This window comes from Styela clava, chromosome 5 (assembly GCF_964204865.1).
Source record: "Styela clava chromosome 5, kaStyClav1.hap1.2, whole genome shotgun sequence".
Lineage (NCBI taxonomy): Eukaryota > Metazoa > Chordata > Ascidiacea > Stolidobranchia > Styelidae > Styela > Styela clava.
The window spans coordinates 14,289,945-14,306,615 of record NC_135254.1 but is presented as its reverse complement, the minus strand read 5'-3'; the positions used below and the strand labels follow the sequence as shown (position 1 = coordinate 14,306,615).

Sequence of the window (16,671 nt, the reverse complement as noted above, 5' to 3'; positions counted from 1 at the left end):
GGCTAGTTACAGACTTGATTCAAGTTTCAGACTAATATTACATTGATCACGTTCACACACTTATTTGCCTATTTGTATTAATCATCAATTATTATAATCTATGAGTATAGTGATATTCATTTAAAAAAGAGAGTTAACATATAAGTGTTAAAGTAATAAAAAATTGTTCTTTTCTCAAATTTTTTATTTTTGAACAATGGTCTTAGTGATGTAATAATGCCGGTATTTATTGCTGCTGTATATACGTATGTTCAAAAAAACTTGGTTAATACTATTATCTTATCTTTTTGGTATTTCACGATTTTATTTTTAGAAAACGGAAAAATGTTTTCAAACATTTATAGAATATATCCGTTTTATGTTTTAATAGGTTCAACAACAGATTCACAAACTTTGAATATTACTGATCTGATACAAGATGTAGATAATCATGGCTGGATATTGGATGATGTTGACACCAATAACGAAGTAAATATTGAAAGTTTGATAAAGTACATAATGACAAATTTTGGCGCTCCCGAAGTATGTGCACCAAGATGGCACACAACCTGAACCCTAACCTGGTACACATACTATGTTGAGGTTGTGCGCCATCTTGGTGCAAATACTTCTGGAGCTCCCAAATTTTTACTATTATTAGTATATTTTGAGGATGATGCAGTGAGCCAATGATTTTTTTTCTTGTCATCTGCTATGCATTTAGCGCATCATGCTAAGCATTATGATCGCACTTGCCGGTTTAAATCTTGCGGGCAATAATCATTTGAAAGGGATTGCAGAAATTCTTGCTGTCATAAAGGGGTCTACTTAACTGCTGGTCGTAACTTTTGTATTTTTACTTTAGAAAATTGAAGAAAAACAAAAAGATGAAATTACCCTTGTGCGCAGTAATTCTCTGGAAGATATATTAAAAAAAGATTCAAACGATGAAAATAAAAAGTTGGTTAGTCATGAGGAATCTACAGAAAATACTTTGGCAATGTAAGAAATTGTGTCGACATCATTGGTTACCTGTTAGAAGTATTAAAGAAGTGTTTGAATGACCCGTGTTTGCATCATAGGTTTCAAATCTCGGCTAGAATCCCATGCTCACCCCGTCACCCTGGGTGTACTAGATTAGAAAGGCAATTACAAAAATAGTGGCCCCCTTACATATTTTTGGATATTATATATTTGCTTTTCCTGTCCTTATTTGGAGTGAAAGGCATAAATGAGCATTAAAAATATGACAATTACAGATATTGCCTGTCTATTGTCTTCGTGATATCATTTTTATGCTGATGTCCTGATATTGCTCATATTTGGTATGGCTCATCGTGCTAAGCGTTAAGAAGATGCTCGCCACCGCACCTCTGTGCAGGTTCCAGGTTCGAATCCCATGTGGGGATGGTTATGTGCGAGAGGATTGCTGGACTCCTTGCCGTCTTAGGGTGGTTCACGTAAGCACTGGTTGATTACGGCTTCCTCCACCATCAAGTCCATGCTACCGAAAGCAGATAACTATCTAATACCATACCCGACATGGAATAGTAACCGGAACAGAAGCCATGGTTCGCCATGTTAAGCTGACGTATCAACTTTCATCTCCCTGGGATAAATATGTGAATCCTTTCCTGCCCTCTATTATGATTGTTGTTTGTATTTTTTATGGTTGCCTTAACTATGTTTCGCTGTTCCTCCTTCATTATTAGGATTTCTCCAGTTGAGGAATGGGCTGTCAATGTTGATATCAGTAAACCAGTCTCAGAATGGTCTAAGATTGCTTCAAACATGGCTCACAAGGTAATTAGTATCAAGTGTTTTTAAATTACTCTAAGTTGTTTTTAACCCTAACCTTTTTCCTGGTTGCACTCATATTTTTTAAGCCTTTGTTGTTTATGTAATTGTGGCTGTTCATTTGATTGTACTAGAAATATTTATAGATTTTTCGAATATCAGCTTGAAAAAGATGATACAATTGTTGGTTAGAAAACACCTTCTTTTGCACTGGCATTCAGGACATTTTTTTATATTTTTGTACAGTAGAAAACTAAAAGTTACTTTAGTACCTTATAAGGTTAACGTTTACTTTACTTTATATTTTGTATTTCAGTATCCATTTGAATTAGACACATTTCAGAAACAAGCTATTGTTTACTTGGAAAATCATCAAAGTGTATTTGTTGCTGCTCATACATCTGCTGGTAATTTATTTTTTTTCTAATTTAAATTTAGATTATGTGTATATAGTTTGGTTAGTACAAAAATGATTATTCTAATATGCTAGCGATTCAGTGAACATGCTGTGTTATCTTATTGAGTAATATGAACATAATATATTTTATAAAAAAAATTGTTGTTCATTTAACTATATATTTAAACACAATACAATTTTCAGATTATACAATTCATTTGTTTAGTTGTAATCCAAATTTTTATTTAAAATTGCTTACTTCGGAGTATTTTTCTCAATATTCACAATATTACCACCTACACACCTTAACAAGAAATTTTTCCGTAATTTGTGTTACCGGTATCTAAATTAGGAAAGGAATTGCTTATTAGACAGACACACTGTTTCTATTTTTAATATCGAAAGAAGTGCTTGTCTATAAATAAAAAAAGCAACACCGCTGGCAATCTTGTTCATACAACGAAGTATCTTGGTTTAGAAAAAAACCACCTATAAAAGTATCATTGTATACTATATCTTTGAAACGGCTATATTTGATCTAGTCGGAATTATGCTAGTGCATAGTTAATTTTCATCGAGACTAGACGAGTTGGGCGTAATCTGTTGCTTATTAATTATCTTTCGTGTTTTGTTGTTATGCCCTAGGCAAGGATTTGTTTTTGAATTTTGCTATTTTCATACCTTGTCTTGAACATTGCGTGGTCATATAACTTGTTTATGTCGTTATCAAACAAGAAAGTCTTTTCTAACCTTTTTTTATACACCAATGTTTCCCAAACTTGTAAACGTGAAAATACAATCCCCATGGGCGTATTTTTCTTAATAAACCAAATTAGTTCATTGGAACACGTATTTTTTTATTATAATATCAATAATCAGAAAATTTAAAAATACAAAAAGTAGGTCTGGAAACAGTCTTGTATAGGGTAAATTTAAAAAAACTCCAACATTTTTTAAAAATTCAAAATGCGTGAAATTTTTTTGCCTCACTATCTATTTTTAGACAATACATTGTACTTTTATGGTATCAGGTCTTTTTAGGCTTTTGACAGCAATTTTCAATGGGCCTTTTTGAAGATGAGTCGCCCGGTTCTGTACAACATTTTTTCTAATTTTAAGTCATAGAAAGGCAATTACCGTATATGCTCGTTTTACCGCCCGATCTTGATTAAGAGCCCGTTTGAATAGCCGCCCGTGTGAACAGAACATAAAAATGAATAAGGGCCGGTGCTTGAATACCCGCCAGATGTAAAAGCTGATTTTTCAGTGGTAGAGAATAATAGGAAATAAGAAGCGCTTATGTCACAACGCTGTTGAATTTTAAGCGCTGGTAGATAACACTCACGCCTTAGGCGTTCAATTACATGACAGATAGCATTGATTACGTAACACCATGGTTCCCAAACTGAGCGTCGCGACGCCCAAGTGCGTCGTTTCAATATTGATAGGGTGTCGCAATTTTACTTTAAAAATAACAAGCGCCCGTTCTTGAATAAGGGCCGGTTTGAATAGGGGCCTGGTTGGTGAGTTTGGTTAAAAAAATATGGGCCTGGGCTACAAAACGAGCAAATACGGTATTTATTACTCATATGTGCCTGCTCTGGAATCATCCCTCTTGCCATCCCATTAGTTCGTATATGTTTGTCCATATATGGCTTTCTTTTTTATTATATCTTAAGGGCATTTAAGACATTTTTTGCTTATCATGCATAGCGTATATATTTCTTGCACAACCACAAAAATGTGTTGCTACCACTTCGAGAATCTTTTTGTGAGAGCAATCAAATAATCATATTTTTCTGCCATTCAACATCTAGCTCTCACCTGTTTATTGTCAGTGTTACTACCAAACGGAAAAAAAATATACTCGAAAGTTTTATCCAAGAGCTTCAGTATGTAGAATTAATAATAACTGCCCCATAGCTATTTTCTTGATGAAATTTACATGAACTGTACCAAGTCTTGCGTCTGTCTGAATTTACCAATGAGCAATTCCACACGACGATTCTTCTTAGTGTCTGTAGCCTTTGGCACTTTCATGGTCACCCAAAGCTTCGATCACTGATAAGTGTTTCTCAGTGAGTGTTTGTAACCTTACTTTGAGCAAATTTTCTTATAAAAATAGCCAAGAATACATTGTATGTATAGTATATAAGCCAACCCTACAAATCGTACGCTCTTAACTCTTAGCATGGTTCGAGTTATAGCTGTTAGCATAATGTCATTTCGTTTGAGTGCGAACAGAGTTATGCGCATATAAGCGGAATTTTCAGTGTGATCAGAGTTATGCACGTATAAGCCGACCCCTTAGTTCAACAACCTTTTTTTTGTGTTTTAAACTTGGCTTTTTTGCCAGGATGTATGGTATGTACATTGTATGTTATCCAGCAACTTGAAATTCAACATTCCGAAATTCTTTTTCAGGAAAAACTGTTGTTGCAGAATACGCTATTGCTCTTGCTAAGAAGCATATGACTAGAGTGGTCTATACCTCTCCAATAAAAGCTCTTTCTAATCAGAAATACAGAGATTTCAAAACTACATTTGACAATGTAGGATTGCTGACTGGTGATGTACAACTTCATCCAGAAGGATTTTGTTTAATTATGACAACTGAGATATTGAGGTATGTTCACTTGACAGGGTTTTATTGCCATTGTTATCAAAAATATTTTACCATTTACTAATAATGAAGTAATCTGGTTTCGTGCCCAAAACAAGTTCAAAAAGCAATTGTTCTTAGTTAACATGCTTTATTAATGACCTTAGTGCTATTTCAAAGCTATTCCACGCTGGAAAACTTAAAAGTGGCATAAACATAACAATACTGGCATTAACTCTCATGGAGAATGTGTCCAACAGAGAATGAATTTGCATTTTTTGTGGTTTTTGGGTTATTGTGAATAGTGGCGTTTTTACCATTAGAGATTTTTTGCTATTTTTCAATATTTTCAGCATTTATTTAAATTTCAATGGGTGTGGTGTTTCTCTCCCTGCGGTAGCCTGTGAAGGCAGCAACTTTCCGAACATTTGTGCTGCCAATTTGTACTATGTCTGAGTTTGTAGTGGATTAAAGTTTATATTTCCGTGCCAGGTCTATGTTGTACAACGGTTCTGAAGTTATCAGAGACTTGGAATGGGTTATATTTGATGAAGTTCACTACATTAATGATGCAGAGGTTGGTGACTTGCTTAGCTTGAAAATGTGGTGAGAAGGCCTAGTGGTTAGAGATTTGGACTCAACTATATTGGCTTCGCGGGTCAACGTTCTTAGGTTCAGTACGTTCCCACCAGGGTCAATATATTGGGTAGATAATGCAGAATAAAAAAATACCTTGGTCTTTTCAAAAATAGCTACAGTAATACCTCGGTAGTTGAACATAGATCGTTCAGGATTGGTGTTCGACTACCTATTTGTTTGAGTACCGAAACTTTTTATGCCACATGAACGATGGTAATTATTTTATTTTGTTCTTACACTTTCCAAAAATAACCAAAATATGAACAAAACGTGTAACTAAACAACAATAATTATTTAAATGCCTTAAAATTTGAAGCTATACATTTAATAAATAATGACTGGTATATGCCTTCTTTATGGGTATTCTGAACTGATTTTCATCAATTTAATAATTTCGCCCCGAAAATGACCCATATTTAACTCAAAAATGTATTCATAACAAAATACTATTTAGAAGAGAGATTTTTGTGGGCAGCTTAGGAAGTTTCAGTTATTGATTCTGAATATTGTCCCATTGTACTTTTGTTTTTATGAAAACCTACAAATGCGCACTGGTAATTCGAATACACGAATGTGAAAATTTTGTTTATTGGCTACAGAGGGGTGTGGTTTGGGAAGAAGTTCTGATTATGCTGCCTGAACATTGCAATGTAATTCTACTGAGTGCAACAGTGCCAAACACTTTGGAATTTGCCAACTGGGTAGGACGGACTAAGAAGAAAAAAATCCATGTTATCAGTACATTGAAAAGACCAGTACCCCTGGAACATTTCTTGTATACTGGTAAGTAGTCTCTTGGTCTTAAATACGATGGAAAGGATGAGAATTTCATGTTTATCTCGGGGAGAGGAAAGCTTATAAGACATCTCAATCATTTGGCAAACTAAGACTGTTTTATGGTGGGGAAAGCCGCCCTGTAACATTGAGGAGTCCAGCAATTCTCTTGCACAACCGGGTAATCAGAAGTGTGATGGCAAGCGTATTCCTAACACTTAGCACAATGGTAGTTGGTAGTGTATCGATTGGTATCAGTGCCTACTTGCACAGAGCGTTGTCCAGAGCAAAATGTGCAAATAGGTGTCATCTAATAAATTCTTCATCAAATATATTTCACGCTCGCATATTTACAGATCTTTTCATAAATATCTTCAAAATTTTATCTGTTAGCTCTTGCGAGATAGTTAAACGATATTTATCCATCTCATTTTAGGAAACAGCAATAAGACGAGCAATGAGTTGTTTCTTTTACTGGATCACAATAGAAATTTTCAAACCACTGGTTATACAAAAGCAATCGATGCTAAGAAGGAAAGAACAAGCAAACATCAGAAATCATTTGGGGCAAAAAGTGGAAAAGGAGCAACCCCTGGATCAGTATAAAATATTCTCTTTATTTAAAGAATATTCCTATTGTACTAGGCAATCCGAAAAAGTGATTGCAGTGGCCTTGTGGTAAAAGCATTAGATAAAATTCTGAATGCTTTGTAGGTTTAAAACTTGAGTTCGAATCCAATGCTCATCCGGGAGAAAAGTTTTGGATAAAGTTTGTGAACCACTGCAGACTTTTTGTCTTGATAAAAATAGGTGTAAAATCAATTCTCTTTCATTACATCACTTTACCAATTTGATTATCAAGTCTGCAATTAAATTTTCTCCTATTTCTCATAATTATAGTTAAGTGACGTGATACTACATCTTATTTAGGACAAGGGTGTATGGTTGTCGATTGTTGAACGTCTACGGAAGAAAGAACAATTACCAGTTGTTGCATTCACTTTTTCTCGGAAAAGATGCGACGACAATGCATCTATGCTTACATCGCTTGATTTAACATCTTCTGCAGAGAAAAGTGAAATTCACATATTTTTTAATAAATGTGTACAGAAATTAAAAGGTAGCGACAGGAAGCTACCTCAGGTATGGGATTGAAAAGTTTCTATCTGTAGTTGAAATCAATTGGTTGTATTAGCATTATGTTTGTTCGACAATATCAAGAGGAAAGGACAAATGTGGAAATTTTGATAGGATTGTATTTGTAACTATCACAAAGTTATAGGTTCAAGTTGGTTTAATACTTTTAGGCAATATTCACCAAAGCATTTCATTAAAAACCTACAAGGGGTTTATAATGGAAAAATACACTTTTTCGCCGTTTTTTCGAATCAATGTTGTCAAGTTTAGCTCTTTTGAGTTGAAGCCACCAGATCAGCAATTTCTCTGTCATAATTACCCTCACCGAAGTTTCTGTTGTGAGGGCATTAAATTGACATATTTAGGAATCACTTTACTCGTTAAATTTCTGGATAATGTTATACTTTTGTCTCAAATTGTGTAGTATTTTTTATATTTTGTACAGCGCTTATTCATTCCTTTCACTTCGAACGAGACCCTGTACAAGCAATATTTTTTAAAAAAAATTTCTGTTTTAATTATGAACGATTTAAAAAATGCCTAACTAGAAATTTATTTGCAGGTTACTCATATGTCTGGATTACTACAGCGTGGTATAGGAGTTCATCACAGTGGAATTTTACCTATTCTAAAAGAAGTTATTGAGATGCTTTTCACAAGGGGACTAGTTAAAGTAAGTGGTTTCATATGCTTACGTTTTCTCGTTTTCAAATGAGTAGGTGTCTTTGTTAAATAAATGATGGAATACTTCTGTAATACAGCCTGATTAGAAGAAGTATTAGCAGTTAAACTAAGTTTATTTTTCGCCTGATTATCAAATTTCACATGCTGAAGATGACAAATTTTAAATATTGAAGATTCTTCCAAAAATCTGGAATAAACTATATGGAATATATGCAATTTTTAATGTATTTGTTGATCTGTATTGAACATCTCTGATCCCAATTCATTTCTTAGCAATTTGAATTCTTGTTCATGGTTTCTCGATTAAAGGCTTTCACTAAGTTGAAAATTAAGGAGCTTGCTTTTTTTTTATTGTTTGGTTGTAATGCATGTTTCCTTTGCTCTTGTTAGCTGGCTTTTATTATCGAATGTGACACATACAATAATTAATGGAAGCCTGTTAAATTTAATACTAGGTAATTTTATAGAAGAGCAGGGGCACGGCTCGATTTTTGAGAGTCTTTGTAAGGACGGCATTGAATAAAACATTTGAGAACCACTGTTTTAGATAATACGAATCATTTATTTTAAGGCTTGTTTCTAAATTTAGATCTTACTTTCAAGGTTTCAATAATATATGGTTATTTTTCTTCCCTTTCATTCAGCTTTTATTTGCAACTGAAACTTTTGCAATGGGAGTGAATATGCCTGCTCGTACTGTTGTTTTTGATAGTATTAGGAAGCACGATGGAACTTGTATGAGAGAATTGCATGCTGGTAAGTTGCTAGAATAGATTGTAGAAAACTAGACTTAAGCTACACTATGCTTAATGTTAATTTCCTAATGAATGTAGTATATGCAATCTAAAATGGAGCTTTATATTTAAGAGCCTAGGTCCAAGAGATGTGGCCATAAAATAATTGGTAATAGTATGTGAATTATACAATTACTTACATACTTCAATATAGAAACTAATAATTTCATTTTATCGGCAGATTTAGTTGTCACGGTGACCAATGGTCTGTTTGAAATACTTGAATTGATTCTTTAAATTTGATAAAATTTACGGACATGTTTATATAATGTTAATTTGATTATGTACGATAATACATTATGTATTCAGGTGAGTACATTCAAATGGCAGGCAGGGCTGGTAGACGCGGCAAAGACACAACAGGAACTGTTATAATATTATGCAAGGTAATAATAGGGCAGACAGATATTGGTAAAGCTTGCTTTATATATATATAATGTTCAAAGATGTCATGGCATAGAAAACAGGCCAAGTTATATCGAAAGAGTAAATAACGGTATATTTTAAAGATTTCATCTCAATTGTAATTCCTGGTCATTTTGATAATGAAAACTTTGATTTATGCAAGCTTACTTTAATAGACTTTTAGAGATACTCTGTAAAATTGAGTTTTTTTTAGTCTTAGCAGGATGTTTCATTTATTTTATCACCATTTAAAGTTTGCAATTTCAACGCCGGACTCTGGCGAATTCAGAGTTCCAACTCTAGTGAAAACATGTTAAACGTAGATCTCCGACTCTCCAACATCACAGTCCTGCCCTACTGTACATTTTGAAGATATTGTTGTTAGCACTGTTGTAAGCACTGTTGTAATAGGGCTGTAATGCTGCCTACTTTCCTGTGAACAAGAGAAAAACCCATCAGGCAGGCCAAGTTAACAGTTGCCATCCATAATTTCGTATTCACGATTTTTGAAATGAGGCTACTGAAGACAATTGTCACAGTAAGCATTAGTGGAGAGTATATTTGTATTTAATGTTATATAAAATTATATTTTTGCATTTATTAGGGTGATGTACCTGAGATATCTGATCTTCATAAGATGATGTTGGGTCGTCCGACTAAGCTTGAATCTCAATTTCGCCTTACATATGGAATGATTCTCAACCTACTCAGAGTTGAGGAATTAAGAGTGCAAGATATGATGAAAAGAAGTTTTGCGGAATTTCATTCCAGAAAAGATTCAAAGGTGGTTTTTGTTTTTCTGTAGTTATGCAGTTCTGTAGGTATACTTTATCGTTTAATTTCATTAGTTATTTGATATCATTTAATTGGTTGTGTATTGTGATTAGCGATTGTGCTAATATATGAATCACTGAATCATTGAAATTTAGTTCTTATCATTTTGATTTTTGTCATTTTCACTTTAAATTGATACTGATGTACAATATTAGTGCAATTTTCTGACTCTGTATTGTCTATCCTATGTCTCCAATATTTTATTTTATATTATTACCTAAATCTGGTCCCTACTGTCATATGAAAATCCACTTTGTGGGCGAGTTGGCCTGTTGGTTAACAAGTTAGACTGAACTATGATGTACTATGTATCGCATTCACAGGTTAAAAGCTCGGGTTCAAATATCATACCGATCGCCTCACATATGATGTAATAAATTGGTCAGGCAATGCCGAATTGTAAACTCATTCCAAACTTTAGTAGCTCCTTATCTATCAGTGGCGGTTTGTGCTGAGTCTTGTTTGGAGCAAAATGCATATAAATATGTCATGTGAAAAATTATAAAGAAAAGTTGGAGCTTGTATTTTTTAATAACCCAGATGGTTCATTCACAATGTGAGGTTTTGCTGAGAACCAAGACAAATAATGATAAATATACTTTCATCATTCAATTTTCAGGAGCAAGAAAAAAGACTGAAAGAACTTATTTCAATCATTAAAAGCAAGCAAGAGATAGCTGATGTTATCAAGGAAACGGACTTTGGTGAATATTATGACAGGTGAATACCATAACATTTTTAGTTATAAATTTTCATGGATATGGGATTATAATAATATAGTCTGTTTATGATAGTATGCTGAATTAAATGAACCGCACTCCACAGTGTCTTGGAAAAAGCAGCCAATAAAGATATGAATACAACTACTGATCCTCCGGGAGTTATATTAAACCGGCATAACAACAAGCAATCATATGCTTGTTTATTCGATCATTCTGTAGTTTTTGTTGGAAATTTTTTGACAACCAGATGTACCAAAATCAAAAGAAAATTTATATCATTTTTTCTTTGCTGACATCGAAAACTGGCATAGTTTAATCTAAAGAGTGAAAAACTGTATATTTTTATTTTCAAGATTTTATCTCAATTGTAATGGCTGGTCATTTTGATAATGAAAAATCGGTGAAATTAATGTTTTTTTAGTTTTAGCAGGATGTTTCACTTATTTTATCACCATTTAAAGTTTGCAATTTCAACGCCGGACTCTGACAAATTCAGAGTTCCAACTCTAGTGAAAACATGGTAAATGTAGATCTCCGACTCTCCAACATCACGGTCCTGCCCTACTGTACATTTTGAAGATATTGTTGTTAGCACTGTCCGGCATAACAACAAGCAATCATATGCTTGTTTATTCGATCATTCTGTAGTTTTTGTTGGAAATTTTTTGGCAACCAGATGTACCAAAATCAAGAGAAAATTTTATCATTTTTTCTTTGCTGATTTTAGTAGTAATCAAAAGAATTTTTAACTTCTGTTATAACAGAAAATGTATTTCCTTTCTGCCTTGCGAATATATCAGTAAGCCCACCACTGTATGTGTTTGAAAATGAGCTACGGTAATCTGGCCAGGCATTGAATTTTGAGTATAATTTAATAAAACTTCATTTATTTTTATTTTTCAGTTTTTTAAATTTGTTTTGAATTTATATTATGTAAATAACTAAATAACAATATTATCCATTTCAGTTGTATAGAATTACTAGAACTCCGTGAACGTCTACAAAATGAATTATATTTGTCTTCTGCTGGATTGAAAAATCTTCAACCAGGAAGAGTGCTTGTACTAGATACTGAAAAATATAAGCAACATTTGGCTGTTTCGTTGAAGGTTGGTCACCCTTTTTTCATTTTCAATTAATTACTGCTCTGTGGTGTAGAAATTTATTCAAATCACATTGTCATTTGCAAACTTTTTTTTATGGATAATATTTCTAACAAAGCAGCAGTTTTTCATTTCCTTCAATTTTAATTTCCTTGTTCGTGCAATGGGTGTGAATGAAAAGAATTTTATTAGATCGAAAATATTTCCCACACCCTCCACATTTATATGGTGTTCAACCCCTTTAATGGCAACAAGGTATTGTCTTTGATATAAATCTTAATCTTGTCTGTAATCGAATCATCTACATTGTTTGACAGATTGATACCTCGGGTAAAGACAAAAAGTTTTTGGTTCTTGTACTTTGTGAAAAATCTGAAATTGAAAAAGAAGATACTGGCGAACATAAATTATCACCACAATCTATTTTACAAAAATCATTGTTTCGACCGGAAATTTCCGTAGGACAGGTATGTCGTTTGCTGGATGACACTTTTGTGTTGCCTAGAAAATTATTTCTTTAGCTGCAAATTTAAAAGTTTTTTATTTCATTTGGGGGGGGGGGGGTGATTTTACCATGATTTGTTCTTCTTAATTTCTTGACTTTTTAATCTTAATTAGAGGCACTGGCACTGATATTTATCTGCATGGTCAAATATATATTCTGGAAAGACCGGCCTCAGGTTGTTTGGAAGTTTCGTAGTTTGGTAAACTAGCAATACATTGCACAACTAGATAGTCACAAAGTCTATTGACCATTTCATGAATGAGAAGTTGTTTTGAGGCTAATTATATTATTAAGATCTCTCATTTGAACTAACTCTGAAAAATACAAACATTGCCAAAAGTGTACATTTCTATGAAATATAGTTTAATGCATATTAGCTATTAATTTACACTTCCTTCCTTTATAGTTTGTTATTTGAAAAAAGAATTTAATTTAATTTTACAGGAAATTGTGACAATTCATGCCGAAGATATCTCTTATCTAACAACATGTAAGCTTGATATCAAAGCTGATAGAATAATTGATGATTATACGAAGAGACAAATACCTAGATTTAGGTAATTTTACTCCCAATATTTCATTATACAAATATTTAGGGTATTGATTGGTTAGCAATACCTTTGAAGGTAGATTATGCTAACTACCTAGTAGTTAAAGCGTTAGTCTTAACTGTGTTGGCATTGCATGTCTCAGGCTCAGATCCCATGCCATGCCCCACCACCTTAATCAAGATGTAATAAATTGGGCAAGCAACGCCAAATCCGAAGGATTTCTTTCTTCCATCTAGATAGATCTTTATATATTTTAGGTATCAGTTGCCGCTGGTCAAATTTTGAGTCGTTCATCATGTGAAATGAAACATTAATCTTTTGTTGCTCTTGAAAAATTTTACTTTTGATTATTTTTAATCTCAATATTATTCTCCAGAGATGATCCACCAAGCCAATCTACCAGTGTTACCACTCAAGAACTTCTACGATTAATTGAAAACAATCCTAACGGATTGTCATCACTCGATCCAAGAAGAGATTTCGATATAAAAAGACTTGAACTTGTGGAAGATTTGAGCAGAATCGAATACTTGGAAAACGTGATTCAAACTGGTTTTAGTTGTGTAGATAGTGGAAGATTCAACTCAATTGTAAGTCTATTTGGTATACATTTTAAATCCTATCAGAACTAACTACTGGTGTCAGTATTGTTACCTGAAAAATGTACTATATTTTTTATTTCGATTAGTTTTTTTCTTACACTTTTCAGCAGAACAAGCATTAAGACATACAACTACTTTATTAGGACTTCACTGAGTATGAATCTGTGGTTCTCAATCTTTTTTGATACATTCCTTGCTTGGCATATTTCTGAACTCGTCATTCTTCCCCCACACATATGAACTCTGTTTAGAATTTTCATTTAATCTTTAACCGATCAACAACCTGTGTGCTGCAACGTGTACTCTGATTTTTAAAATCTTTTTTCAACTGTAATCTTTTTACTTGGCATCACTTATTTCAGATTTCATTATCCTGATTAAGGTGGAGTGAGTGGAGAGACATAGTTGGATTTATAGGACTAAGAAATATGTTGTCAATACATACATAGGTGGATTACAATAATAGGTCTTAGTGGCATTTCTCATTTCCCATATTCTTTTTTACCTATCCACGCAAATCTTTTTCATGAAAGTAATTTTTTTTCTCATTTTATTTTTTTAGCTTTCTGAAGTAGAAGAATATATGAAAGTTAAGAAAGAACTCGACAATTTAAAATATCTGTTGTCAGATGAAAGTCTTCATTTATTGCCCGAATATCAGGACAGAGTACAGGTAAATAAGTGATTACTAAGGTCTCTTGTGCTCCCTTCAATGGACTATCAACAAGCCCTCTGCGCTTTCGGCTTTTCAGTAAAAATATCTTGATTCGCTTTGAACATGTTTCAAAGTAAGAGAAATGCATAATGGTCGAAGTATCAAAAAAATCAGTGAATTTACTTTAAAATTCGGGTTGTCATTGCGAAAGGAGGCATTGCGAAAGGAGGCTATTACCTTGTGGAGGCTTTTTCCTGTTGCAACCAGAGAACTGCTTCATGGCCCCCCAGGAGGCTGAGAGCCTCATTTGTTATACACTGACTCAGCTCATCTCAATTGTACCGTCAGTTTCCACTTTTGTTGATTTTATTCCTAAATTTCATATTGAATATAAAGACAAAAATTCAATCCAAACCTCAGTTTCACCTCGAATTTATTGTTTTTTTATTTCAGGTTCTTAAGGAACTCCGATACATTGATGAGAGAGAAGCTGTTCAATTAAAAGGTCGAGTTGCGTGTGAAATTTCAAGTCATGAGCTCGTACTGACTGAACTTGTATTTGAGAACGTTCTTTCCCCATTGGAACCAGAAGAAATTGTTGCACTGCTCTCAAGTGCTGTATTCCAAAAAAAAATGAACTTATCTGAAATTGTTGTACCTCCTTGTCTTGAAAAAGTAAGTTTTGTAGTATTCAATTGTTTTGTATAAAATAGCTCCTAATTTGATGTGCAATGTAAAAGATGGATGTTGATATCCATGTAGTTTGAAATGCAACCGGTTTTTACTAAATGGTCAAAAAAATATGGCCATAATTGAGCTACTCGTTTTTATATTTTCATGTGATTTAATAACAACTGGGAAAAGGGAGACTATGTTTGGTAGAAAAAAGGGTATCCTATGCTTTGTCTGCATTCTATTGACTATTCAAATATATTATATAGCGATTTCCACGCAATCTGTGGCATTTCAAACAGTTACGCTTTGCAAGCCATGGCCGACATCGCTGTAGAAACCCCACTTTGACCTTCTGTATTTTACTGTATTTTCGCGGGTTCGAATCTTCGTGAGGGATAATTATATGCGAGAGGATTGCTGAACTCCTCGTCGTTGTAGGGTGGTTCACATCTGAAATAAAAACTGGTCGACTATTCCCATACCCGACATGGACTGGTAATCGGACGAGAGGACATGGTTAGCTTTACAATTTAGTCGTCTTATAGGATAAATGTGAAATCCTATCTTATCTATATTCTGAAGTTCGTAGGTTGAACTGTAACTGAGTTGTACAATATAGAATTAATGTGTATCCTAGGGGATGAATAAAATAATACAAATTGCTACTGAAATTGGAGAAGTTCAACGACATTGTGGTATTCGTCAACCTACAGAAGATTTTGTTTCTGAACTTAAATTTGGTTTAACATTGGTCGTTTATGAGTGGGCAAAAGGAACTTCATTCCAAGAAATTACAAACTTCACAGAAGTACAAGAAGGTATTTCTCTACTTCATTTCTATTGTCCTAACCAGTCGAGCATGTTTTACAGTTTATCTGGAATGAATTGAAAATCACAAGTTTTTTGTTTAAATAGTTTCATATATATGTATTATGTATAGCACTTGCTATGTTTATTGTTAACATTTTTTTAACTACCAACCAGATGGAGTCCATTCAGTTTGTTCATGACTGATTTCGAGTAATGTAAAAAGCTATGTAAGGATGATACCTTTGGTTTATGTATTATATTAAATTGCTTTATCCTTCGCAGCAGAGGCGTATCAAGTAGAAGAACTAGAAGTTGCGTTACTGTGAATATCAACCTACCAGTTTTCTACTTACCAATTCCATTGATAAATATTGTGTCGGACTCTACCATTAACATTCTATCTAATTGCAGGTGTTATTGTGCGCACAATTCAAAGACTGAATGAAACGTGTAGAGATATTAGGAATGCAGCTCGGGTTATTGGCGATCCAGGTTTATATCAAAAAATGGAAAAATGTTCAGAGTTGATTAAGCGAGATATTGTATTTGCTGCCAGTTTGTACACACAATGAATCTGATGATTTGAAATGGAGTTGTCAGAGCTACGAAATGATCATGATATGATGTAGTATTGTGGTTTTTGTTGCAATCCAGAGAAATCATTCTGTCAAATTCTATTTTTCCTTTCTATGTATATTTATTACTTTATCTAGAATAATAGTAAATAAATAAATACCAAAATAGCATCATTTTTCTGCTGGAATTTATATAGATTGCCTTTATATGAAAACAAGTCATCTGAGTATTATTAATAAAGAGTTTTTTTTATAGTCTTCAAGAACAGGACTATGGAGTTAGGAGTCTTTAAAAAAAACAGCTGTGTGTTGATCTAGCTCTGGACGCCAAGTCGGAGGAACACCAGCTTCGAAAAACCCCATTATTTACATCAAAAGCTTCGGAGTTTGCTGTTTTGTCTGTTGAGAATGCATGATCAACTTCTGTCGTA

The 16,671-nt window shown here is 33.6% G+C and overlaps 1 protein-coding gene across 1 annotated transcript in view; it reads left to right on the top strand.

Annotated features, from left to right (window-relative positions):
• LOC120345184 (superkiller complex protein 2-like) overlaps positions 1 to 16,411 on the top strand; it is a 34,737-nt gene extending 18,326 nt beyond the window's left edge. Inside the window, exons 7-28 of the mRNA XM_039414613.2 lie at positions 371 to 468; positions 845 to 981; positions 1,692 to 1,782; positions 2,093 to 2,183; positions 4,598 to 4,799; positions 5,268 to 5,352; positions 6,014 to 6,197; positions 6,625 to 6,788; positions 7,119 to 7,331; positions 7,888 to 7,998; positions 8,654 to 8,765; positions 9,113 to 9,189; positions 9,813 to 9,992; positions 10,662 to 10,762; positions 11,732 to 11,873; positions 12,185 to 12,334; positions 12,817 to 12,929; positions 13,300 to 13,513; positions 14,088 to 14,198; positions 14,634 to 14,855; positions 15,493 to 15,673; positions 16,077 to 16,411. Of these exons, the coding sequence (XP_039270547.2) occupies positions 371 to 468; positions 845 to 981; positions 1,692 to 1,782; positions 2,093 to 2,183; positions 4,598 to 4,799; positions 5,268 to 5,352; positions 6,014 to 6,197; positions 6,625 to 6,788; positions 7,119 to 7,331; positions 7,888 to 7,998; positions 8,654 to 8,765; positions 9,113 to 9,189; positions 9,813 to 9,992; positions 10,662 to 10,762; positions 11,732 to 11,873; positions 12,185 to 12,334; positions 12,817 to 12,929; positions 13,300 to 13,513; positions 14,088 to 14,198; positions 14,634 to 14,855; positions 15,493 to 15,673; positions 16,077 to 16,237 (3,140 nt within the window). The 3' untranslated portion in view covers positions 16,238 to 16,411. The remainder of the gene's footprint in view (positions 1 to 370; positions 469 to 844; positions 982 to 1,691; positions 1,783 to 2,092; positions 2,184 to 4,597; positions 4,800 to 5,267; positions 5,353 to 6,013; positions 6,198 to 6,624; positions 6,789 to 7,118; positions 7,332 to 7,887; positions 7,999 to 8,653; positions 8,766 to 9,112; positions 9,190 to 9,812; positions 9,993 to 10,661; positions 10,763 to 11,731; positions 11,874 to 12,184; positions 12,335 to 12,816; positions 12,930 to 13,299; positions 13,514 to 14,087; positions 14,199 to 14,633; positions 14,856 to 15,492; positions 15,674 to 16,076) is intronic.
• The last annotated feature ends 260 nt before the right edge of the window (positions 16,412 to 16,671 follow it).